Raw genomic sequence first — 24451 nt, forward strand, 5'->3', positions numbered from 1 at the left:
CTACTTTGTTACTGTCATAACTTATTTTTACTTGTGTGAGCCAATGGTATTCAGTATGCATAAAGGCCATATGAAAGTTGCTTTGCTGAATCATTGTTCGTGTCATTCTCAACAGCCAAGTCAGATCATAGCTGTCAAGCGTCCCTTATTTGAAGGGACAGTCCCTTATTCCAGTGCCATGTCCCGCTGCTGTCCCTTATTGATGGATGTCCCTTAAATGATGTCCCTTAAATTTCAAAGGAAGCAGCTCCTCTCCCTCCCTCCCTGCCGGCCAGGGAAGAGGGAGGCTCCAACTGTGTTGCTTGACTGTGTTGCTCACCCAATAAGAAGTCTAAGAACAACTGGGGGGTGGAGCTTGCATGCCTTGTGCTGATCAAATCGGCTGTGCTGCCTGGGGACTCACCTTTGCTCAGCGCTTCCCAGCGGAGAGGTGACGGTGGTTTTCCTTGAGGCTTCTTTTGGCTGCTGGCTGGGCTTTCTACCTATGGCTCAGAGGGGCTCAGAAGTTGAACATACCTGTGCTGAGTGCTCGGATCGGAATCAGATGGATATGTCATCGACGGCCCACTCACCCTTGCCGGCGAAAAGGTCTGTCTGGAGCGGGGGCACATGGTGGGGGAAAAGGAAAGGAGATCTCGTGGGAGGGGGGCTTTTGAATTTGTTTTGGAGGCTCCTTCGATTGACTTATGAGGGGAAAGAAAGGAGCTGGTTGACTAAAATGGTGGGTGACTGGCAATCTCGTGGCGAGGGGGGGAGGCTGTGTGTGTGTGTGGCTAGTTAATGCAAGCTGAGGGGTTTTTTGAATGCTGGACGCCATTTTGTTGCACGTGCTGCTGCAAACTTTGCAGTGCAAAGCCAGGCCGGGGAGCCATCTTAAGTTGAGGCTGTGTAGGCCTTGTGGTGCATGTGATTCAGATTCTATTCAGTTGAACCTCTGGTTACAAAGTTGGTTGGACAGTGTTCTTGAAGCTACCAGCATGAGTTTGGCCAGACTGCAGGAGGACAGGAAGACTGGAGTGCCTGGAACAGGTGAGGCTGCAGGTCCCTTATTTTGACTGCTGATCCCTTATTTTCAAGGCTGCTGGTCCTTTATTTTCAAATCTGTAAGTTGACAGCTATGAGTCAGATGCTTCTGAGAGCTCACAAGCAGGGAATGCAGGTGGCAATATTTTCCATTGTTTATCCCCAGCAATCTGGTACTCTGCAGCATGTTACTTCTGTACATGGAGGTCCCATTTAGCTCCCGTGATCACTACCTATCAATAGAACGTGATCCACTAGGACAGTGTTTCTCCACCAGTGGGACTTGGGCCACTTTCAGGTGGGCCTCAGTGCCATGACCTGTTCAGTAATTCCTCACTTGCCTGCTGCACACCCTAGTCATGCCAGAGCTATTTGACCTAACCAGTGCCAGCACTGGCAACTCCTTGTTTGCTCAGAGAGAGAATCTCAGAGGAGGAAGAGGGAAGGATGGTCTCCCTCTGACAGTAAAGGCTAGAGGAGGCATTGGAAGAAAATTAGAAATAAAAGGTTAATATGCATTAATAATTTTCATGTATTGTCTTCGATATGGGCCAATGGCCGCAATAAATCTAAATCTAATCTAAAAAAATCTAATGATTATAATAATACAATGGGTATAGAAAAGGTAAGAGGGGAAAGCTGTTATAGCAGGGAGACATGAATATACACAGACAAGGAAAGGGGGATGAAAGAAATTGTCAGGGAAACAAACAAGGTCCAAGTCGAGTGTGAAAACACAAAGGGAGAAGAAATTGCAAGTGGTGGGTTAAAATGTTTTTGAGATGCATGTGGGAGTGAGAAGAGAAAACAGTGTTTAAACTGGGTGCCAGGACCCTCTAATTCCTGGATCCAGCAAGTGTTAGAATTTAATCAAGGCTTCTAATTATTGGAATAGCTAAGATAGCCTCCTGGTGAAGTGATAACCTGGGTGAATGTGATAACTCCTGGTGAAATGATAACTCCTGGTGAAGTGATAACCTGGGTTAAGGGGCTTGGTTCAAGGTGGCAAATGGGTGGGGCCTCCTTTCCTCGAGGATAAAGCAGTGAACTGGAAAGAGTCAGAGCAAAGTTTGAGAGCAATATTTGATTTCTGTTTGAATCCGAGGCTGTGGGTATGGGAGAAACAAGACCCTTTGGGGGTGTTAATGCTGTGAACCCCACCATCATAGGCTTAGGTTGTACAGTGGTACCTCTGGTTACATATGCTTCAGGTTACGTACTCCGCTAACCCAGAAATAGTGCTTCAGATTAAGAACTTTGCTTCAGGGTAAGAACAGAAATCGTGCTCCGGTGTCGCAGCGGCAGCAGGAGGCCCATTAGCTAAAGTGGTGCTTCAGGTTAAGAACAGTTTCAGGTTAAGAATGAACCTCCGGAACAAATTAAGTACCTAACTCGAGGTACCACTTTATATACTATAAATTATATATCATAAAGACACTACAGTCTCCACTGTGCCTTATTTTCAAAAGGAAACACAAACTTTGGATAAGTACCTGACACCCCTGGAAAATGCCATCTTCACCTACAGCCTTTGGAGCAACAAATTCTGCGTAAAATAGGAAGGTTGTCACAATACCTCCAGAGCAAATGTGTGTACTGAGCTTAAGGAACGCTGGACTATGGAACTCCTTCCCACAAGATAAATGCTGCGGGAAAGAATTTAGGAATTTCTGAAGACTGATTAGATACCAGTAGAAAATGATGTTAGTAATTGCCAGCTGATTATGCCCAACTCTGATCCACCTACCATCATTTTGTGACTGACCTCACAGTCATTTTGTGACTGGTGGGCCTTAATAATTCTCAGCTGGACCCCAATGATAGAAAGTTTGTGAACCCCTGCTGTAATTTACATTTCAAGCTACTCAAGCTAGTGATGGCCATTATGTCCTGGGGCTGTGAATTCCATTTGTTAAGTGCACACTGTTACGATGCATGCAAGTTAGAGCATACAGTCTCTCAAACACCTCAGATCCTTCCCATTTTCTAAGATATCCCACACTGATTAGAGGGGCAGGGCATGCCAACCATGGAGATATGCAACAGGTTTAACATGAGAGCGATTGGTGTATTGCCCACTGGAATGAGATGAATGTAGTTTGGGAAGTTTGCAACGTGGATATTTTTTGTTCCTTGCATTCCTTATTTATCTTGCATGTTGAGTATCATTAATGCCATCTAAGAAAAACAATGGCCTGATTTCCTGTTTTATGAGCAGCTGTCTGCAGGAAGCCCTTGTGCTATGCTTTTTGAATCCAGTAAAATAATTCCTTAAGAAAACAGTTTGCAGTTTATAGCTCACTAGTGACTAAGGTTCGAAATGATTTAAGGTTTCATTTCGAAACCTCTGAGAACTAAAATGTATGTGATGCTCGGTCACATGTAGCTTGTTCCCATTTAGGAGGAAAATGCCGAGACTACAATAAATTGGGGAAACAGCACAGGGGGCAAGCCGTGTGCCATGCCTTTTGCCTTGCAGGGCAAAAAACAGCTTGGGAGGGATTTTTAGAAGAATGTCAGGTGAGGAAAGGACAGTCATCCACCACCGAGCTTTCCGCCAGTTTTCTGCTTTAGTTTACAGATCCCATAGCTGTGTTTGGTCAAATGCAACGAATGTCAGATGTAAACTACATGTGACAATATTCTTTTAATGCACTGGACAGGGAAGATGGTAGTGGCACTATCGTTGGGTCTAAGAGCACATCAGGAAGTTGCACAGTATAGCAGCAACGCGGTACCACAACATGCAAGAACTGGAACAAAAATTGGAACTGGAATCAGATACATTACACACACAAATGTGCAAATCCAGATTCTTCTCCAGATTCTGTCTAGAACTCTAATTGTGACCATATATTAAATAACAAAGTGGTTCTTTTTTCCCTTTGTCACTTGTAACTTAGCCAGCTGTAGGTTTTCTTGGCTTCTAGGTTAACACACACAAATCATTCCCCACTGAAATATACACAAGTGCAACTGTGTAGTAAATGAGCAGTACTTTTAATCACAAGTACGGAGGGTGGCTATAAGAGAGAACCTTGTCATTAGAGGCCCCCATTATATGGAACACTCTCCCCAGAAAGGTCTGCCTAGCATAGACATTATCTCCTCAGCACCATTCATAGACAATTGACTGTTAACATGTTAGCTTGATTATTATGTTGATTTTGTTGCTGTGAGGTTAGGAAGGATTTTATTGCAAGCCATGTGGGTTTTGTTTGTTGTGATATAGCCACAATTATTTTGTATTTTGCATGTTTTGTATTTCTGATTGTAAATCACCATGAACCCATTTTGGGTTTATGGTTATGTATGCATGTAGGTATGTAAGTCCTTTGGCACACAGACATTCTTGAGAACCAGGAAATAGAAACAAATATGTAAATATCTTCTTTCTTTAACCTTTGGGATTCTTAACAAAGACAAGCTCAGCTTGCATATTTCATTAATAGGTAGATAAACGAATAACAACTTCACTCATTTATCTATCTGTCTATCTATCTATCTATCTATCTATCTATCTATCTATCTACTCAGTTGCTGCTTTATCTTCTGTGTCAATATTTTGGCATTCACACCAGACTTGACAAATTTGCAAACTATCTGCAACTAGAGAAAGAAGTGCTGTTCATGAAGTGTTTTACTGCTGCCTTGAAACATAAGTTCTCTCCATGAACTCTGAGTTGTGTTCCTGAGTTTTGTGCATGGTTCATATTTCAGGATGGTCTATAGTCATAATTTTCAGAAAGCTTATGGATAAAGTTTTTCCACTTTGATGAAATGGATGGCTGAACTGTATATTTTGCCAAGTTCAAAGTTTCAGCAACTCTGTACCACTATGATTTTGATATCTCTATCCAGGCGCATCAATGTGCCCATGATACTTGCTGAATCTTACAAACCAGGGCTACTATCCACCATAGTTAGGCAAAATTGGTGGGCTTATGCACACCTAACACTGTGTTGAATTGTAGGCCAATGCCATTCTGTAACTTGAAATGTACAGCAGAGAAAAAAATTCACTGATGAGTAAAAAAAACAACCCCATGATTATTTTAGATAATAATTATTATTTATATCTAAAAAGCCAAACATTCTTCAAAGCTTTAGTGCATGAATTAACACACTTGCGCAGCTGTGACTACTTAATTTGCTAACTTTACAGATGTTGGATAAAATAAAGAGAAATGAGGGGACAAGTAAGTGCTTTAGGCACAGATGAGAACAGAGGAAGAATTAGATCGCAGTGACATTTTAGGCACTTTTAAAAAATGGGATGGTACATCTAGTATGATTGATTATCATTTGCAATTGCTACGTTGTCTTTTTAATCTTTTTATTTAATGCCTTTCTCACGAATAAAGCCATGTGTCTTCGTGGTTTGAAAGTCATTGCAGACATGGTGCCTTGGGAGTTTTCACAAAAACACAGCAACCCTGGGTGGGGGAAATGTCTCCATTTATTTGCGGCAGAGAAACCCCCAAAGACAATAAACAGCTGTCTGAAATAAATATTGATTGAATTTCAAGGTTAGGAAATTGGTTAACAATGAAAAGATGGGTGCCAGGGGCCTATTGCGTATATGCATCTGGATCCATTCTTTGATCATAGATTGCAGGATACTTTATTCAGGCCTTCCACTGGATTACGTTGTGATCCTGACCATGTCTACTTAAAATGAAATCTTACTGATTTCAGTGGGTATTGCCACAGGTGGCAGGTGCCCGATGGGACTGGTAGAGAGGCCAACATTCAGGAACACAAGTGCAACAGCATTTCCCCATCTTGTGCTCCCCAACAACTGGAATTCTTACAAATACTGCCTCCAATACTGGAGGTAGAACACAGACATAATGACTTGTAGCCAGCCCTACCATGAGGCAGAGTGAGGCAGCTGCCTCAGACGGCAAATTTTGAGAGGTGGAAAGTGGTTAGAAAGTTGTGCCGTGTGGTCCGCCCTGCAGCCGCTAAGCTAGCTTGCTGTCATAGCATGGCCGGTGCATGTGAGGTGACTTGCCTCGGGGTGGCATGTTCCAAAGGGGGCAGAAGATCCCAATCCATACTCAGCAGCAGCTTCCAAGTCAGCTTCAGGTAAGCCAAAAATGCATCTGAAAGCCATAGCCAATGAGCTGCATTGCTGCTGGTTTCCTCCCACACCACTGGGGTGCAGGCCTGGGTCTGGAGTGGGACATCAGTGCCACATCTTGCTTCAGGTGCCAAAAGGTCTTGGGCTGGCCCTGCCATTGACAGCCATACCCTGATCTATTGAAGCCATTACACAGGTTATGCATTATGTGAAGAAGGTTGGTGAGAGAAGTGCCATTTGCACCAATGGACCAGCCTCCACTGGCGCTCTCAGGCAAGTGGGGTTAGGACAGGCATAGGCAAAGTTGGCCCTCCAGATGTTTTGGGACTACAATTCCCATCATTCCTGACCACTGGTCCTGTTAGGGATGATGGGAGTTGTAGTCCCAAAACACCTGGAGGGCTGACTTTGCCTATGCCTGGGCTAGGACTACCACCTTAGCAGGCTAGAGGGCAATCTGGGAAGAGGAAGCAGCATATAAACACATGGATCCAATCCAGCTATCTGGGGTGTTTAAAGCTTCAGATCTGGATGTCTGGATGTTACTTTTGAAGGGTCCAGTGCATGAAGGCACAATGAGGTCCCTCTGCATTTGGAGAGACAAGGGTTATTCTTCAGCTCTGGCAGCCCCAAACCAAAATTGTGGCTCTGGCATCCAATTTATACTTCACATTTGCTTGCAGTGAGTTTCCATTCTGTATAGAAAACATTGCTTAGCTTTTTCAGCACTGCGGAGGCATCTTAATGTATTTGCTTGTGTAGCTTTTCTTTCTTCATCAGGGGATCATTAGAATCATAGAATTGTGGAGTTGGAAGAGTTTGATTTCCCCAGGCAATATGGTGGCAATGTTCCAAGAATGGCAGAAACCACCAGTCATTTTTGGCACTGCAAAGTATATTCTACTTTATCCAAATTATGTTTCTTTTCCTACATTGCAATTATCCTTCGGCTCCAACAGCTTTCTAAGCTATAAGCTCCTTAAGTCTGATTTGTGTGCCTTAAAACTATTGTATTTTGGTGCGTGTGGTGGGGAGTGTTTGTGTGTGATGTGTCCACCCAGGTTCAGTTATCTGCAGACCAAAATGTCATCTGCTAGTCAAAATACATTGTAATAATATTGTGCCACAGCCAGAATCCAAAGAGGCACCTGGCTTATTCCTTGTGCTTGAGGGGAATTGGAGTTCTGCCTCTCAACAGCCACTCCTGTGTCCCCATGGCAAATCACTTCTGGCACTGAGGAAGAATAAATAAATAAAAATCCCATTAGGAATGTACAAGACTGGGTGTGCTTAAAGGAGGACTCTGGGTGCTTTATTTGGTGATTAAAGCCTTAAATGACTTACACCTGAAGTATCTGAAACTCCCCCAGCTTCCCTACAAAACTTTTCAGGTGTTAAGAGGAGGCCCTGCTGGCCACTCGGCCACACTGAGACGTCGGAGTGGTGACAGCCCAGAGGAAGACTTTCTCTGTGGCAGACCTCAAGCTGTGGAAATCCTTCCCTACAGAGGTGTGTCTAGTTAGGAAAAGGAGAATCTGTCAACTTCAGTTTTTCTCAGTTTCTCATTTTTCCAATCTTGACTTCAGTTCTGCACATTTCCATATCAATTTGCAATTACAAAAAAGAACTTCGTGAACAGTCACCAGCATTTGAGTTCATTTTTTCCTTAATATACAAATTCTCGCAAAGCAATTTCCTCTGATGCATTTTTTTCATGACGTTTTCAAAAATTCAGGCAACACACCATTTATGCGGGGGTTGTGGTCTGAGGCACGGTGCACATCGTCGGGCTGCACATAAGCTCACCTCGGCCCGTTCTGGTGCCGAAAACACACTGGCATCAGCAGTTGTGTGCGTGCCAAATGCACACAAATGGGGAGTTGCCTGTACATGCATTTTTAATGCACATATTACCTCAGTATATGCATCTTTTTACACCTCCTTCGGCTGCAGAACTGCACTGCAAAATCTGGAGAAGTGCACATTCCAACAGATGGCTGTGTTTTCTTTGGTTCACAAATTTCAGAAAGTGCAAATTTGATATGTCTGCCTTTAATGATAACGGAATAGAATTTCTCCACCATCACTGTTCTAGATCCATCTTTACTCAGCTTTCAACTGCTGAAAAGTATTTCTGAGACCTCATACCTTATAATTGTTAATGTTTGACTTTCATTGCCTATGTGTGGTTATTTATTTGTATTGCTTGTGTTGTAATCCGCCCTGGGATCACCTCAGGGTGAGAGGCGGGGAATAATCATAATGATTAGTCTACAGTTTTGACCACTCAGAATTAGTGTCTGCCACTGATTGCGAAACTAATATTTTCATTCATCTAGGATTTGGCTATGGAACACAAAGGTTCTATACTGGGGGGGGGGGGGGACTGGGGACCTCATATGTATGTTGTATCTCTTTATAGGGTTTGGAGGCTTGTGAGACCTTTCAAAGCAAATGTTGAAGATGTGCAAGGAAGGAGGAGAATTGTGTGAGCAGAATTCTGCTGGTGCAGCATGGATGCAACGCTTTCTACTTTAGCCTGATCCGCTGCCAAATACCTGGGAATGGAATTTGACCCGTGTCTAAATCTGCCTAGATGCATAATAATCCTGTCCAGAAGATTGCCCATTGCACCAGAAAGGATTGCCACCTTTGAAATTGCATGCCAGGAAATAAATATGTATGTCTCTTAAATGTTCGTGCTAATGGGAACCGTTTGCAAAGAGAGGGTAGTAATTCCATGAAGATAACTAAATGACAATGGACCATGAAAAACTCATTATAATATCCTCGTGATTAGTGGCCTACTCTGTGCACTTAGTGACTTCCCTTATGCACATATTCTCCAAGGCAAACATTTCAGCAAATGTAGCAGAAGTGCCAGTGGGGAAAGAAATCTTAATGAATAAATAATTCAATTGTCTAAGACAATGTTCATATTACACTGTTCCCCCTTCAGGTATCACTTTTCTTTGTCTAACTGGGCAGCGTTCAGCTGAATGCTAATGGCTCTCAGAAATATTCCTGAGCTTTTCATGATGGGCTGCAAAGCATGTCCTTAAAGCAACTTGATAACAGCCTAGTTCTCACTGTGGGGCCTGAATTACACCATAGAAGACTGAAAGTGGAAGTGTGAATATTTCAGTCAATCAATCAATCAATCAATCAGTCCGTGTTCTTAGAAGGCTAGCATATCAGGGATATCAGCTTTTTTCTTATGATAGAAGTTTATAAAACTATGCATGACACAGAGAAAGGTATTTCTTCCTCTCACAACACTAGAACCCACGAACACACTTGGAGGTAGTAATGATTCTGAATACCAGCTGCTGAAAACCACAGGAGGGGAGAGTGGTCTTGTTCTCAAATGCTGCTTGTGGGTTTCCCACAGGCATCTGATTGGCCACTGAGTGGTCAGGATCCTGGACCAGATGGCAGATTGGCCTGATCCAGCAGGCTTTTATGATCGCATCATCATCATCATCATCGTCATCATCATCATTTTATTTATACCCCGCCCATCTGACGGGGTTTCCCCAGCCACTCTGGGTTGTTCTCATCAGAAATTAAAGGAAAAGGACCCCTGACCATTAGGTCCAGTCGTGGCTGACTCTGGGGTTGTGGGGCTCATCTCGCTTTATTTGCCGAGGGAGCCGGTGTACAGCTTCCGGGTCATGTGGCCAGCATGACTAAGCCACTTCTGGCGGACCAGAGCAGCGCACGGAAACACCGTTTATCTTCCCACCGGAGCGGTACCTATTTACCTACTTGCACTTTGACGTGCTTTCGAACTGCTAGGTTGGCAGGAGCAGGGACCGAGCAACGGAAGCTCACCCCATCGTGGGGATTCGAACCGCCAACCTTCTGATCGGCAAGTCCTAGGCTCTGTGGTTTAACCCACAGCACCACCCGCATCCCTAATCAGAAATTAAAAACACGATAAAATGTCAAACATTAAAAACTTCCCTAAACAGGGCTGCCTTCAAATGTCTTCTAAAAGTCAGATAGTTGTTTATTTTCTTGACATCTGATGGGAGGGCATTCCACAGGGCAGGTGTGACTACAGAGAAGGCCCTCTGCCTGGTTCCCTGAAACTTGGCTTCTCGCAGGGAGGGAACCACCAGAAGGCCCTCAGAGTTGGAGCTCTGTGTCCAGGCTGAATAATGGGGGTGGAGACCTGCCTTCAGGTATACTGGGCCCAAGATTTATCTCTAGCACCCCTGCACTGGGTCAAAGTCCTCTCCAGAGCTGTCCTTATTTCTTAATCCATTTAATAAATGTAAATTATTTGGTACATAGAGTGGAAATAATGCAAAACCCAGTCAGCTCAAGCAAGCTACTCTGCATCATATGGAAAAGGAGAAAGAGGGAAGTTCTTAGGATGACCAACCATCCAAGTATATTCAGAAATATGGGAGCAAGAAATGAATCTAGCTCCCTAGTTTTCTCCAAAGAACCAGCTGAGGCTCACAAACTTTTGGTTGTTTAAAGAGAAATAGTATTTTGAGACGTACATATGCAGTATAGGGCTTCTCTCTGTTTCGTGGTTCCGCTCTTCATCTTCCTTTTCATATTAAAGGACAAAACCTTATTTTGCAACGGATGCTGGTACTTTGCCCAGCACATGAGGAATGGAATGAAATAACTCCTGGTGAGACACTACTGACCTGCGTACTATTCATTCTGCCAAAGGACTCTGCATTCCCATGAACTATCAGGCAATAAATCAAGGGAATCAATGTGAATGTACTCAGCGATTGTTGTTTTATTTGGCCAATATTTCATTCACACAAGACACTTCGGCAAGCATAATGGGACATCACTTCAGGATGCCTTCACCTCTCTCCTCTAACTAGTCAGCAGTTTATCCCAGTTGATGACAGTACGAGTGACTGGGAGCGGTCTGCGCAGTGCTCTCCATATTTTATCCGACAACTTCTGGAGCCTTTCCACCAAATCAGTCTGGAATTTGCTCTCTTCGGCTTCAACTAATTTCACAAACTCTATAGCAAACTGGACACGGCCAGTTATGTATATGGACTCTCTAACATCTTTGCTTGCTGTCCAGTGGAGGTTAGCTTTCTTGAAATAGTGAGCCTGCAGATCAATTTTTCCTGCGACCTGTGCTGTTGGCGGTGCAAAAGCGACAGTCCACTCAGATTTCCAAACGGCATTGCAGATATCATCGTGCCGATGGCCTTCAAGGCAGACCACGAAGAAGGGGTTGCTCCCGATCATTTTTTTGTAGACACGGCAGTCTCCTGAAAGGAAGTGTCTCCTCATGTAGGACTCCAAAATGATGTTGAGTGTTTCCCTCCATAACTCTGCACGATCTTTCCTGACGCTGTGATAAAGCAAAACTTTATCAACTCTTTTGGTCAGGTGATCAAACCTGAAGGAAAGTTTGATCTGCGGATCAAAGAAGCGGTTTCCTCCAAGATCGTTGTAGCGAGTCACGAGAGCATTCTCCCCTTTTACACGCACAGCTGTGAAGTTTTTCCTGGTGTGATTGGCACACACCTGAGCGGCCTCGTACCTCATGAGATGATCGTCGTGAGCCAGAATGCGGAGGTCTTCAAAAACATTCCTGTACTCGCCTGGGGGAGCCTGTTGAAGCAAGCTGCAGATGACATTTGTTTTCTCCTCCTCAGATAATTCACATTCATTAGACATCACGGTTTGCCTTTGGAGTGATAAAGCTACCTATGCAATCAAAATGAGAGGAGAGGGAGGGGAGAATAAACACCAGCTCTTTTAAATGTCTAAAGAAAAATATTGTTTGCTCTTCAAAAAAAAAAAAAAAATCAGCACTAAAATGTTGGCTTAATATCATTGGCAAAACAGTACCAAACATTTGTGCTCTTGAGCTTTTTCTAATCTTCATCTTCAAAGCTTTATCTAAACACAAACTAGAACCAGCTGAGGGCTTTAGTTTAATACAGAATTTTCAGCCTAAAATAGTCGCTGTGAAAATCAGAGCAATTTGTTCTGAACACAACAAATATGATAATGAAAAGATCTATAACAGGCATAGGCAAATTCAGCCCTCCAGATGTTTTGGGACTACAATTCCCATCACCCCTGACCACTGGTCTTGTTAGCTAGGGATGATGGGAGTTGTAGTCCCAAAACATCTGGAGGGCCGAGTTTGCCTATGCCTGATCTAGAAGACTGGAATCTACTGCTAAAGTATTAAAAAGTAATGAAATAACTAACAGGTATACAGTGGTACCTCGGGTTAAGAACTTAATTGGTTCTGGAGGTCTGTTCTTAACCTGAAACTGTTCTTAACCTGAGGTACCACTGTATATCTATTAGTTATTTCATTACCTTTTTAATACTTTAGCAGTAGATTCATACAAACAATTCATACACATTCATACAAAACATACAAACCATGAAATATATTAAACAGTCATTGCTTTCTACTCACATTGGAGAATATTTGGCTGCAAGATTGAATAGGATTTTTGAACTTGCCACCCTGTTCCTAATGATATCTTACTCAAGTAATGCAAGGCAGTTCCCATCTACTATGTCTGATGCCAGTTGCAATCACATCCCATCAGTCTACTAACTACAAGTTACTGGGCACAAATGCTGCTGTCTCTTTGGTGCTTCAGTGGCATTAATGTTCTGTCTTAAGTGAGCCATTTCATTCCACTCCGTCTCATCTTTGGCCTGCCATATATATATGGGCTTATCAGCGATTACACTCTGGGGACTTGCCCAGACCAGAGATTTTATACTTTCCCTTTGTAAAATTGGGTTTACTGCATACGGGTATAATCCAATAATTTGGGGGGAATTAGGTTCCAAGATGCTCCACTCATGGTTGCAGATTATTTGTTTTAGGCGTTTTGGGGTGCCTGGATCAATGATCACTTTCTGCTAATCCCTTTTCCATGTCTGCTACTTCCTCAGTGATCTCTTTTCTTTTCAGCCTGTGCTCATAACAGTTTCCAGTGTGCTCCTGAATAAAGCACAGCTTTATGCATATATATTTGTTTTGATCCCTCACATTTGCACAAAACTAGAAAACGACACAAACAAACCACATAACAAATTTCTGCACCAGATATTGCACAGCTATCTAAAAAGTGCATGCTGAGAATTGACAACGGCTTTCAATTCTTATACAGTTGGGCTCAGTGCACTCCCTAGTAAAGCTTGGATAGATTTTTAAAATTATCTCATATTTGCACAAAACCAGAAAACTGCAAAAGTGAGTGGTGAAAATTTACAGTTGTATGACTGTGTGCTTTTGTACACTTCCTGAGAGGGTTGTTCCCTCTCCCAAGGTGTGTGTGCAGTTATTTGTGTGCATGCCCCATCAGGGACCAACACAAAAGGAAACGCCTACTGGTATGAACAGGAAAGACCAAAGTTGCTCCCAGGGCCGGATTTAGGTTTGATGAGGCCCTAAACTACTGAAGGTAATGGGGCCCATTATATGTCCAGCTGTCCTTTGTCAACAACAAATTGTCACTGTTAGAAAGGAGCAAACCAGTGATATTTTAGGGAGCCGGGTATCAGGCAGGACCCATTTCTTACTTCATAGGAGCCTACACAACACAAAACACTGTTGCTGTATGTAGGCGTTATTTGTTTTTAACTTATATTTTGGAAATGTATATCAATTTTTTCCCTTTAATTTTTTCGGGGACCCCCAAGAGAGTGGGGCCCTAAGCTATAGCTTGTTTAGCTTATACGTAAATCCGGCACTGGTTGCTCCTCATATGCAAATTCAAATGCATGTGTTTTTGGACTACTCCTGTCTAATTCAAATGGAAGGGAAGTGGATCAGCAGCTAAATAAAGCTCTCCTGTGGACACGCCCTGGATTTCCCCAGTTCTGTGATGTGTTAGGGTTCAGGAAAGAGATGCATGCAACCACAGTGTAGTGACACCATCCTATTTGATAGCAGTAGTGTTGCTGCTATGCCATTGATATTATGGGCTATTGCACTAGATCCTTAAAACATTTTAGGCTGTTCTACTGTAACATGTTAAGGGACGTGGGTGGCGCTGTGGGTTAAACCACAGAGCCTAGGACTTGCCAATCAGAATGTCGGCGGTTTGAATCCCCGTGATGGGGTGAGCTCCCGTTGCTCGGTCCCTGCTCCTGCCAACCTAGCAGTTCGAAAACACATCAAAGTGCAAGTAGGTAAATAGGTACCGCTCTGGCAGGAAGGTAAACGGCGTTTCCGTGCGCTGCTCTGGTTTGCCAGAAGCGGCTTAGTCATGCTGGCCACATGACCCAGAAGCTGTACACCGGCTCCCTCGGCCAATAAAGCGAGATGAGCACCGCAACCCCAGAGTCGGTCACGACTGGACCTAATGGACCTGTCTTTACCTTACTGTAACATGTTGTACAGTGCCGTGAAGTATAATTTGACAGATCATTCAACTTGACAGTGAAATTGTAACTACAATGGCTGAATGTAGGTTATCCAGATCTACTGACCATCTGAATTCAGAATGGACACTATAGATCACAATGCTATGTACACTTAACATTGAACTCAGTGGAACTTATTTTCCTGAGTAAACATGTATAGCTGGAACCTGTGGCTTTCAGATGTTTTTGGACTCCAACTCCATCAGTCCAAGCCAGCACAGACAATCGTCAGGGATGATGGGAGTTGCAGTCCAGTAGCACCTGAAGGATCACAGATTTCACACCCCTGGATCATAGGATTGGGCCAGAAATTGGTCAATGTTTGTTACCTCTTACAAAAGTACTCCCACTTATATAGAAATTGGATTAACAAACCGTTCAGAGGCATCTGCCCCAGGCTGTTCCTATAATGGTGCTCTGCAGCGCTCAAGTTCAAAAGAAGTTTGCTCAGCGAACAACTATTAAACAAGCGTTCCCCGATGTGTTTTAAATTTACCTATATGCTCAGGATCATTTAACAGAGATTATACCTTAATTGTCAAGATGCCCAGAGTATGTACTTTTGTTGTGAAGTACATCTAAACCATGTACACCACCTTGAGCCCCTTGGAGGAAAAGGTGGTATATAAATGTATTAAATAATAATAATAAATAATGAACAGCAAACTTGGGTGCTAACTTATGACAGGTATGTAACTAAAATGAGGTTACTGAAAAACAACAGGGAGGTATCAGCATCTTTTGGGGATTTCAGATGCAGGGAAAATATATATTTAGTGGGTAAATATCCCAAGGAGGCCACTCCCTAAAACATCAACAACGAAACAAATAACAAGGATCGACTATATTCAGTTGCCACAGAAGGCTGACTCTTGGTTGAAAAAGAATACTGAACAGGAGCACCGCACTTCGCAACTTTACATTGCATGTCTCACTTGGTTCTGCTTAACCCAACATTTGTCAAAAGAATCCAAGCAGTTCAGCAAATGGAAAAACCAGCCCTGGAAACTGACCAGTGGTTGACTTTTGGACCATAGTCTTATTTTCTGCCTGCCCCCATAGCCCAAAGATTGGGAGTAGTATTAGTACCATACTGACAACTGTGGTCAGGTAACAGACTAAATTCTGGGAGAAGGTGGAGTTCACAAGTATTACGTTTTTTGTCCTGGTCTGGGTCTTCCATGCAACTATCACCTGATCCTGCCTCTAAAGTCAAAATCTGGCCACCTCTATTGTGATGTCAGCAACATAGAGGTCACAGGGGGAAGCAGCTGGTTTACATAGTCTACAGCACTGCGTTTTATACCACTTTAACCAGGCATAGGCAAACTTGGCCCTCCAGATGTTTTGGGACTACAACTCCCATCATCGCTGACCACTGGTCCTGTTAGCTAGGGATGATGGGAGTTGTAGTCCCAAAACATCTGGAGGGCCAAGTTTGCCTATGCCTGACTTTAACAGCCATGGAGAATCCTTGGAACTGTAGTTTGTTAAGGGTCCCTGGAATTCTGTGTCTAGGAGGCAGGAGGGCAACAATGTTTGCACAGCAAAGTAGATGGAGTATTTTTCTTAGCGCCGAGTTTAAATCCTGTTCCTCCATGGACACCTTAGTGTCTTGAGCAAACCACTTCTTTATAGTCTGATCTGTAAAATGCTTGGGCTGTTGTGAGGACAAATGCAATAAGGGTAGCAAAGCAATTGGTGTATTCAAATAATAATGATGATGATTATTATCAAGAGCTTTTAATCCTGGCTAAAACCATTTAATTTGCGTCTGTTGAATACAGTGTTCTTACAGTTCATCTGGCAGGATTAGCAATTCATGTGACTTCCTGCTTATTTCACAGGTATCGAAGTGCTTACGAAAATCCTGCTTTTGCAAACTATGTTAGAAGGGTGGCCAAAATTGTAAAGGAATTGGGGCATCTATCTTTCTTTCAAAATGAATACCCTGTATTTCCATGGGAAATCATAATCATGCTGGTTTATAAATGTCACAACAAATTAAACAACAAGGCAAATAAATAGCCGCATTAAAAAAAAAAAAAAGCCAGAAAAACATTATCAGCAGACAGCGTACCAAAAAAAGATATTGTCACAGAATTTGTCATAGAGGAAAATCTTACAAACATGGGTCTTTTCAGTTTGAAGGGGGGGGGGGAAGACTAGTGATGAGACATAGTACAGATTTATGAAATTATGCCCTACTTGGAGAAGGGACTGAGAGAAGACTTGTAGGCATAAGTATTTGAGAGCCAGTATGTATTTATGTAAGTGGCCTATGTTGGCACTTGTTGGAGGGAAACCTGGTTTCAAATCCTCCACTCAGCTGCAACGTTCACTAAGTGACCCTGGACAAGAGGCCGCTTCTCAGCCTAACGTGCATTGAAGGTTTCTTGTCACGATAAAATGGGGTGAACGGAAGAAGAGAAGTGGAATTTTTTCAAAACGTGCTAAAAATATGTAGATCATATCTAGGTTAGTCCACATCACATCCTCTGCTTTGGGACTGCAAGCTGGTCTCCTGTGCCCAAGCCTGTGGGCATCACCAGGTTGTATGCAGGAATTGGTTATGATTAATATTTATTTCCATACCTTTTTTGCTGCCTGCCCCCTCAAAAAAGCAACAACAAAACATACACACACACAAGATATGGCAATAAAGGGCTACTGAAAGGAGAGAGAAGGGAAACGGGTACTGAAGACAAAATATCAAAATGCAACAAAGATGCAAAAATCAAAGCATCTGAAGGAAACGCACTCTGCACGTGCTCAGACAACCCCCTCCATGCAATGTATTGTAAGCTCCAGCTTGACAAAGCGCGAATGGTATACGAGAAAACTGTATACAACGTGTTTGTCTGTTTTCTGGCTTGCTTTTCAGCTGCTCCCTGAGGAGGAGACTGACACTTTTGTTTGTATGTGCGCTACGGGGGGGGGGGGGGGTCCGGAAAGGGCCAATCGGGGGAGAGAAAGAAAATGCAAGCCGCGGCGTTTCGTTGGCAACGGCCTGCGCTGTTATGACGTCGGTGACGTCGGGAGCCGAGTGTGACGCGGCCCATTGTGTGACGTCAGGGAGCTCCCCAGCTGCGCGCCCGTGGGGAGGCACCGCGCCCGCCCCCGCGCCTCCATCGCCTCGCGGACACCGGCGAGGGCGGTCGCGCCTCCGGGCAGAAGCCTGGAAGACCTTCGGGCGGGCGGGTAGGCGGGCTATGCCGCGCTGGGAGCTGCTGAGACCATCGCAGTAAGGAACAGGCGCGAAGAGTAGGCGGAGGAGGCAGGACCACCACCAGCAGCACCATGGAGAATAAATATCCTTCCTCCAGGGGCGCGGGAAGGGAGCCACTTCGCCCACCCCGTCGTGGAATCAGGGGGCGAGAAGCCCCCATGGAGAGATGAGGGAAGAGGTTCTCCTTGGGGTCCTCAGCAGACGCCCCCCAGCATAGGAACCAACTCCTAGGGTCTGAGGTTCCTTTGACACCCCCCCCCCCCCAAATCTTTGACGGAGCATTATTCAAATAGTGTGCATTTGCTGCTTCATGTGGTCAACTATGCTGGCTAGGGTTTACCCCCCCCCCCCAATATTTTACTCAAGTTGGCACCCTGCTCCCCAGACATAAACAGAGAATAAATTCAGTAAGCCAGCAACTTTATGCACATTCAACTTGGGTGCGTTCAGCTTTAGGCGCGGAGTAGAATTTTTTAATTTTTTTTAAAGACTTTGGTGATGCCACCCGCCATTGCACCCAGCATGTCTTTGACTAGATGCGATTTTGGCTTTCGGCGCGATCCCTGGGGGTAAATTGCAGGCTTACTGTAGATCATCATGAGCTTTGCACCCTGCTTCCCAACTAACCTCTCTTGGAACACCTGGGAAACATGTCAATCACTCTGTGCATTTTTTTTCCTTTAAAAAAGAACAAGCATAAATGAACAATTTATGGGAGAACACAAGTAGGATTAGCTGTCCATACACCCCTGCCATGAGACCTTGAGGCAAGCACCCCCAAATTTTGCCCTCCAGATGTTTTGGGACTACAACTCCCATCATCCCTAGCTAACAGGGCCAGTGGTCAGGGAGGATGGGAATTGTAGTCCCAAAACATCAGGAGGGCCAAGTTTGGGGGTGCCTGCCTGAGGGATGCTGCTCCCTGCTTCCTCAGTAAAGCCCACTCCCTGCTTCCTTCAAACAGATAATGTGCCCCTTCCCCAGAACTTAACCTGTCACAAGCTACCTCCTCCCACACATGGCATTTAATAAGTTGCCTGGTCAGCAGAATGATAATATAGTATATTAATGTTGAAGACTATGACGGGTACCCAAAGGAGGACGTCTCCAGTGGGAGAGATTCCACAAGCATGCAGTGGAATCCTAGTAGCAGTTCCCTTTAACCTGGTAAATTTTTAGGATCCACGTTTTTTCTGTGATTGTAAAATGTACCGTATATTTTGCTCTATAAGACTCACTTTTTCCCTCCTAAAAATTAAGGGGAAATGTGTGTGCGTCTTATGGAGCGAATGCAGGCTGGGCAGCTATCCCAGAAGCCAGAACAGCAAGAGGGATTGCTGCTTTCACTGCGCAGCGATCCCTCTTGCTGTTCTGGCTTCTGAGATTCAGAATATTTTTTTTCTTGTTTTCCTCCTCCAAAAACTAGGTGCGTCTTGTGGTCTGGTGCATCTTATAGAGCGAAAAATATGGTAAATTGTTTTATACCATTTTTTAACTTGGCATTTGAATTAAGCCACCTTGAGTCCTAGACTGGGAATAAGGTGGCGTAGTAAGAAGAAGCAGCAGCAGCAGCCACCTATGACTTTAGGGTGAAGGGCAGGTAAATAACCCAATCTCTTTATAAATTTCCAATCACCTGCAGGTAAGTGACTCACAAACATCCTCCTCCCACATTTTCTTTAAACAAAGGGAGAACCAAAGCTGTGAGTTCCTTCTCCACAGTTACATTACTAAGATGCCCAGATGCAAGTACACAGTAAGCACTTGAGCCCAGTTCCCTTTCGGGGGACAATGCCAGCCGCAAAGCAAAGTGACTCTCCAAAATGACCTCCCCTCCTTCGCCAGCTTTCCCTTATTACCAGCTTTCTATTGTACAGTTCTTTTCTTTCATACACTGAAGTCTCATCTACTTGTACAGAAATGTGTTGTTTCTAGTCTACGGAATGGTTCCCTGTTTCAACGCACGTGGAACACTATGTTTATAGAAGGGGAGAATTTGTCACCTCTCCCATGAAAGGAACAATTTCCTCTTGCAGGGATCCTTTGCCGGTGTTATGTACTGAGTTGAATAGGATCCAAACTGTAGCAGTCTGATTGGTCCTAGAACAATAGGATCCAAAAGGCAGCAGTCTGATTGGTCCTAGAACAATAGGATTCAGAATGCAGCAGTCTGATTGGTCCTAGAACAATGCAGCAGTATGATTGGTTGGCAGGAACCACCCAATCCTGCTCCAGATAGAAGTGAATCCACAACCTGATTGGCTTACAGTAGAATTCCAGAATTAGCCAATCATGTGCAGCCCATTGTGTAAATAATGTATATAAAGCAGATACTGTGAGGGGACATTCATTCATTCCTCCTCACCACTATGAGCTGAATAAAGAGCATGAAATCACTTTGCGACTCTGAGTATATTTCACTGGCGACGAAGGTGGGATCCCGCTGAGCTGACTGCCACACACAGCACCGCAGCACCGCCAACTGCCGCACCGCTGCCTCGCACCGTGTATCCAGGCTTCAGCTCCGGGGCACAAGGAACTCAGAATGGCAGCCAACAGCAGCTTCTCGCCATTCAACCCAGCATCTGGAGACTGGGAAGCGTACGCCTCCCGTTTCACCTTCCTCCTAGAAGCCAAAGGGGTCACCGACGAAGAAGACGCCAAGAAGAGGGCGATATTCTTCAGCGTCTGCGGAGAGGAGACGTTTGAAATCGCCCGGGCTCTCCTTGCGCCTGAAGACGTCGCTACTGTTCCATACAAAACAATAATGGAACAGCTGAAGGGGCACTTTTCGCCGCAGCCCTCAGTGGTGGCTCGTCGAAATGCCTTCTACGCAAAGCGGCAAGCCCCTGGGGAAACCATAACTGGGTTTGTGACCTCTCTCCGCCAAGCCGCCCGGTTCTGCAACTTCTCAGAGCTGGAGAACATGCTTCGTGACCGCCTCGTCGGTGGCCTGAAGGATGAGAAGCTGCAACGACGCCTCTACGCTAAGAAGGACCTAACGTTCCAGGTCGCTCTGGAGGAGGCCCTGGCAACAGAAGCTGCCGAGAGGTCGACCCAAGAGGCACGGCCGAGCCTGCCATCCCAACCGAGGGTCCACCATGAAGACCTCACCGACGACTCAGGATCCGACAGGGAGGAGGTGCACCGAGTACAGCAGCGCACTCAAGCAGCGCACAGACCACAGCTGCCTCGACGAGAAGGAGGGAACTGCGCAAGCTGCGGGGAGAGTCACGAGAGGAGGACCTGCCGTTTCCGCAACGCAGAGTGCAGGCAGTGCAGAAAATCGGGACACATCGCCCGGGTGTGTCGGGCTCGGCCCACCCGACACCAGGCATCAGATGACCAATCCAAGAGCCCCAGGTCCCGGGGCCCAACGCACCAAGGCAACTCGACGGAGCTCACGGACTTCCAGGTATACCAGTTGCCCCACCCCAACGTAGAGAAAATTTATGTAGAGGTACAGATAGAGGGGGCCCCATGCCGCATGGAGCTTGACACGGGTTCAACTCTATCCATAATCTCGGCAAGGACCTTAAGGAAACTGTGTCCCACTGGGGGTCCCAAACTCAGGCCGGCCCCATTCACCCTCCGGGACTTCCAGAAACGTAAGGTCCCCACAATGGGGGTGGGGACCTTCAGGGTGCAATACCGAGGGCGGACGCGGCAACTGGACTTGCTTGTGGTCAAGGGCCCCTACATTAGCTTACTGGGATTGGCATGGTTTGGACCACTGGGGCTAGCTGTCACCGGGGTGAACCACACTAGCTTACAAGTGGACGTGGACGCCATATGCAAGGAATTTCCAGGGGTTTTCGATGGGAAATTGGGACAGTATACGGGCCCCCCCATTGCGCTACAGCTTGACCCCGCAGTACGACCGGTCAGGCTCAAGGCCCGCCGGGTCCCGTTCGCCTTGAAACCCCGTATAGACGAGGAATTGGACCGACTCGTAGAGCAAGGAGTGCTGGAGCCGGTGCCTAATGCTCCCTGGGAAACCCCAATCGTCACACCCGTCAAGCCTAATGGTTCGGTCCGCATCTGCGCAGACTACAAATGTACCATAAACAAGGCCCTCACGGCCCACGCATACCCAGTGCCAGTGGTCAGCCATGTCCTTGCCACCCTGGCTGGGTCGAAAATTTTTGGCAAGCTGGACTTGGCCCAAGCATATCAACAGCTGCCAGTAGATGAGGCCACAGCAGAGGCACAGACGATTGTGACGCACAGAGGAGCGTTCAGGGTAAAGCGGCTGCAATTCGGTGTCAGCGTGGCACCAGGCATATTCCAGAATATAATGGACTCTCTCCTTAAAGGGATTCCTGGCGTCACCCCCTTCTTCGATGATGTGTTGATTGCCGGCCCCACACCAGAGGAGTTTGAGGACCGCCTCCGCACCGTTCTGCACCGTTTCCAGACGGCGGGTCTCAAGGTGAAGCGGGAAAAATGTCTACTAGGAGTGCCTCAGGTGGACTTTCTGGGATTTATGGTGGACGCAGAAGGGGTCCACCCGACTGGGGACAAGGTACGGGCCATTTGTGATGCCCCAGCGCCCAAGAGCAAGACTGAACTTCAGGCCTTCTTGGGACTATTGAACTTTTACCATTCCTTCCTTCCCCACAAGGCGGCGGTAGCGGAGCCCCTACACAGACTCCTGGACAAGCGGGCCCCTTGGGTGTGGGGCCAGCGCCAGGAGGCCGCATTCCAGGCAGTCAAGGACTTGCTTGTCTCAAACTCGGTCTTGGCACACTTCGACGAGAGGCTGCCGGTGGTGCTAGCATGCGACGCCTCACCCTATGGCATTGGAGCTGTCCTGGGGCACCAACTCCCGGATGGAAGAGAGGTACCGGTGGCGTACTTTTCCCAGACACTCAACACAACCGAGCGGAACTACTCGCAAATCGACAAGGAGGGTCTGGCAATCGTAAAGGGAGTAAAAAAATTCCATGATTTCTTGTACGGGCGGCCCTTCACCGTGGTGACTGACCACAAGCCGTTGCTTGGCTTGTTTGCCCCCGAAAAGCAGACCCCCCAAGTGCTGTCTCCTCGCGTCCTCAGGTGGTCAATTTTCCTTGCCAGCTACCAGTATGCACTGATTCACCGACCTGGGAAGGCGATGGGCCATGCGGACGCCCTCAGCAGGCTACCACTACCGGAAACAGGCCCTGACCCAGCACCTGCACAAGAGGTTATGAGCCTGGAGCTGCTTCCCGACCGCCCCATTCAGGCACAAGAAGTTGCACACCATTCCAAGAAAGATAGGGTCATCTCCCGGGTCCTGGACTGGGTGTGGAGGGGATGGCCCAGCAGCAGCCCCGGGCCAGAATTCGCCGGCTACACAACCCGCAAACATGAACTGTCGGCCCACAAGGGGTGCCTGTTATGGGGAAGCAGAGTCGTTGTTCCCCAGCCCCTCTGCAAAAGGGTCCTCACAGCCCTACACGAGACACATCCAGGGGTAGTAAGAATGAAGGCCCTTGCCAGGAGTTATGTGTGGTGGCCGGGGATCGATGGAGAGATAGAGGCCTGGGTCAAACACTGCCAGGCCTGCCAAGAATCCCGCCCAGACCCCCCAAGGGCCCCAGTCCAGTCCTGGGAGTCCGCCCGAGCACCATGGTCACGCCTGCATGTGGATTTCGCTGGCCCCTTTCAGGGGAAAACATTCTTCATAGTGGTGGACTCCTACACCAAATGGCTGGAAGTCGCACTGGTACCGTCCACTTCCACGTCCGCAGCCATCCGGGTACTACGCAGGCTGTTTGCAACCCACGGGCTCCCTGACACTCTCGTCTCAGACAACGGGACTGCATTTACGTCAGGAGAATTCCAAACCTTCACAGCGCAGAACGCCATCCGCCACATCCGTTCGGCGCCGTTCCACCCTGCCACCAATGGCCAAGCAGAACGCATGGTGCGGACCACCAAGGACACCCTTCGCCGCATGACGCAAGGGGACTGGGAGTACCGCCTTGCCACATTCCTTCTAGCACAGCACAGCACCCCCAGCTCAACGACTGGCCGGAGCCCCGCTGAACTACTAATGGGTCGGCGCCTTGCAATCAGATTGGACCGCCTTCACCCCGATAGAGCTCAGGATGAGGTAGTGGTGGGGGAAGGCAGGAACCCCCGGACCTTCGAGGCCCAGGACCCAGTGTACGCAAAGAATTTTGGGGCAGGCCCAGCATGGGTACCCGCCACAATCACCAGGGTCACTGGCCCCGTGTCGTACGAGGTGCTAACGGATGGGGGGCAATGCTGGCGCCGCCACTGCGACCAGATACGGCGACGATTCCCGGGAGAAAACCAGGAGGAGGACAGGTCAGAGGAGTCCCAAGGGAACAGCGGGGCAGTGAGGCCCATAGAGCAGGAGGGGCCAGCAGGAGAGGCAGAATCAGTAAATACAGAGAGGACCCGTGAGGCCGAAAGGACACCGGAACCAGAACCACGACTGAGCGAGCCGGTTGCACCAGACCAAACAGCCGCATCACAGCCAGCATCCTTGGAACACGAGCCAGAACCCGGAGCCCGGACCAGGGAACACCCCAGGCCACAACGCACACGTAGGCCGCCGGCATACCTTGAGGACTATGAATGCGACCTCCCGGGCAGGACTGGAACTTAGAGGGGAGGGGTGTTATGTACTGAGTTGAATAGGATCCAAACTGTAGCAGTCTGATTGGTCCTAGAACAATAGGATCCAAAAGGCAGCAGTC

At 46.6% G+C, this 24451-nt stretch overlaps 2 protein-coding genes across 5 annotated transcripts in view; one reads left to right on the forward strand and one right to left on the reverse strand.

The window, feature by feature from the left end:
• Window positions 1-10850: 10850 nt before the first annotated feature.
• CAPZA3 (capping actin protein of muscle Z-line subunit alpha 3) lies at window positions 10851-17369 on the reverse strand. 4 transcript variants are annotated; one of them, XM_081024182.1, is made up of 2 exons: window positions 17271-17369; window positions 10851-11812 (listed from the first exon to the last, which is right to left on the reverse strand). In XM_081024182.1, exon 2 carries the CDS (start codon window positions 11780-11782, stop codon window positions 10958-10960), a length of 825 nt encoding a protein of 274 aa, XP_080880308.1. In that variant the 5' UTR covers window positions 11783-11812; window positions 17271-17369; the 3' UTR covers window positions 10851-10957. The 4 variants fall into 4 exon arrangements, with proteins under 4 accessions (XP_080880308.1, XP_080880306.1, XP_080880307.1 ...); XM_081024180.1 differs by lacking the exon at window positions 17271-17369 and adding an exon at window positions 15599-15700; XM_081024181.1 differs by lacking the exon at window positions 17271-17369 and adding an exon at window positions 15523-15672.
• Window positions 17370-17632: 263 nt separating this feature from the next.
• LOC308486264 (1-phosphatidylinositol 4,5-bisphosphate phosphodiesterase zeta-1-like) overlaps window positions 17633-24451 on the forward strand; it is a 49198-nt gene continuing 42379 nt past the window's right edge. Inside the window, exon 1 of the mRNA XM_081022874.1 lies at window positions 17633-17820. Within this exon, the coding sequence (XP_080879000.1) occupies window positions 17810-17820 (11 nt within the window). The 5' untranslated portion in view covers window positions 17633-17809. The remainder of the gene's footprint in view (window positions 17821-24451) is intronic.

This window comes from Podarcis pityusensis (genome assembly GCF_964106645.2).
Source record: "Podarcis pityusensis genome assembly, chromosome: 10".
Taxonomy (NCBI): Eukaryota; Metazoa; Chordata; class Lepidosauria; order Squamata; family Lacertidae; genus Podarcis; species Podarcis pityusensis.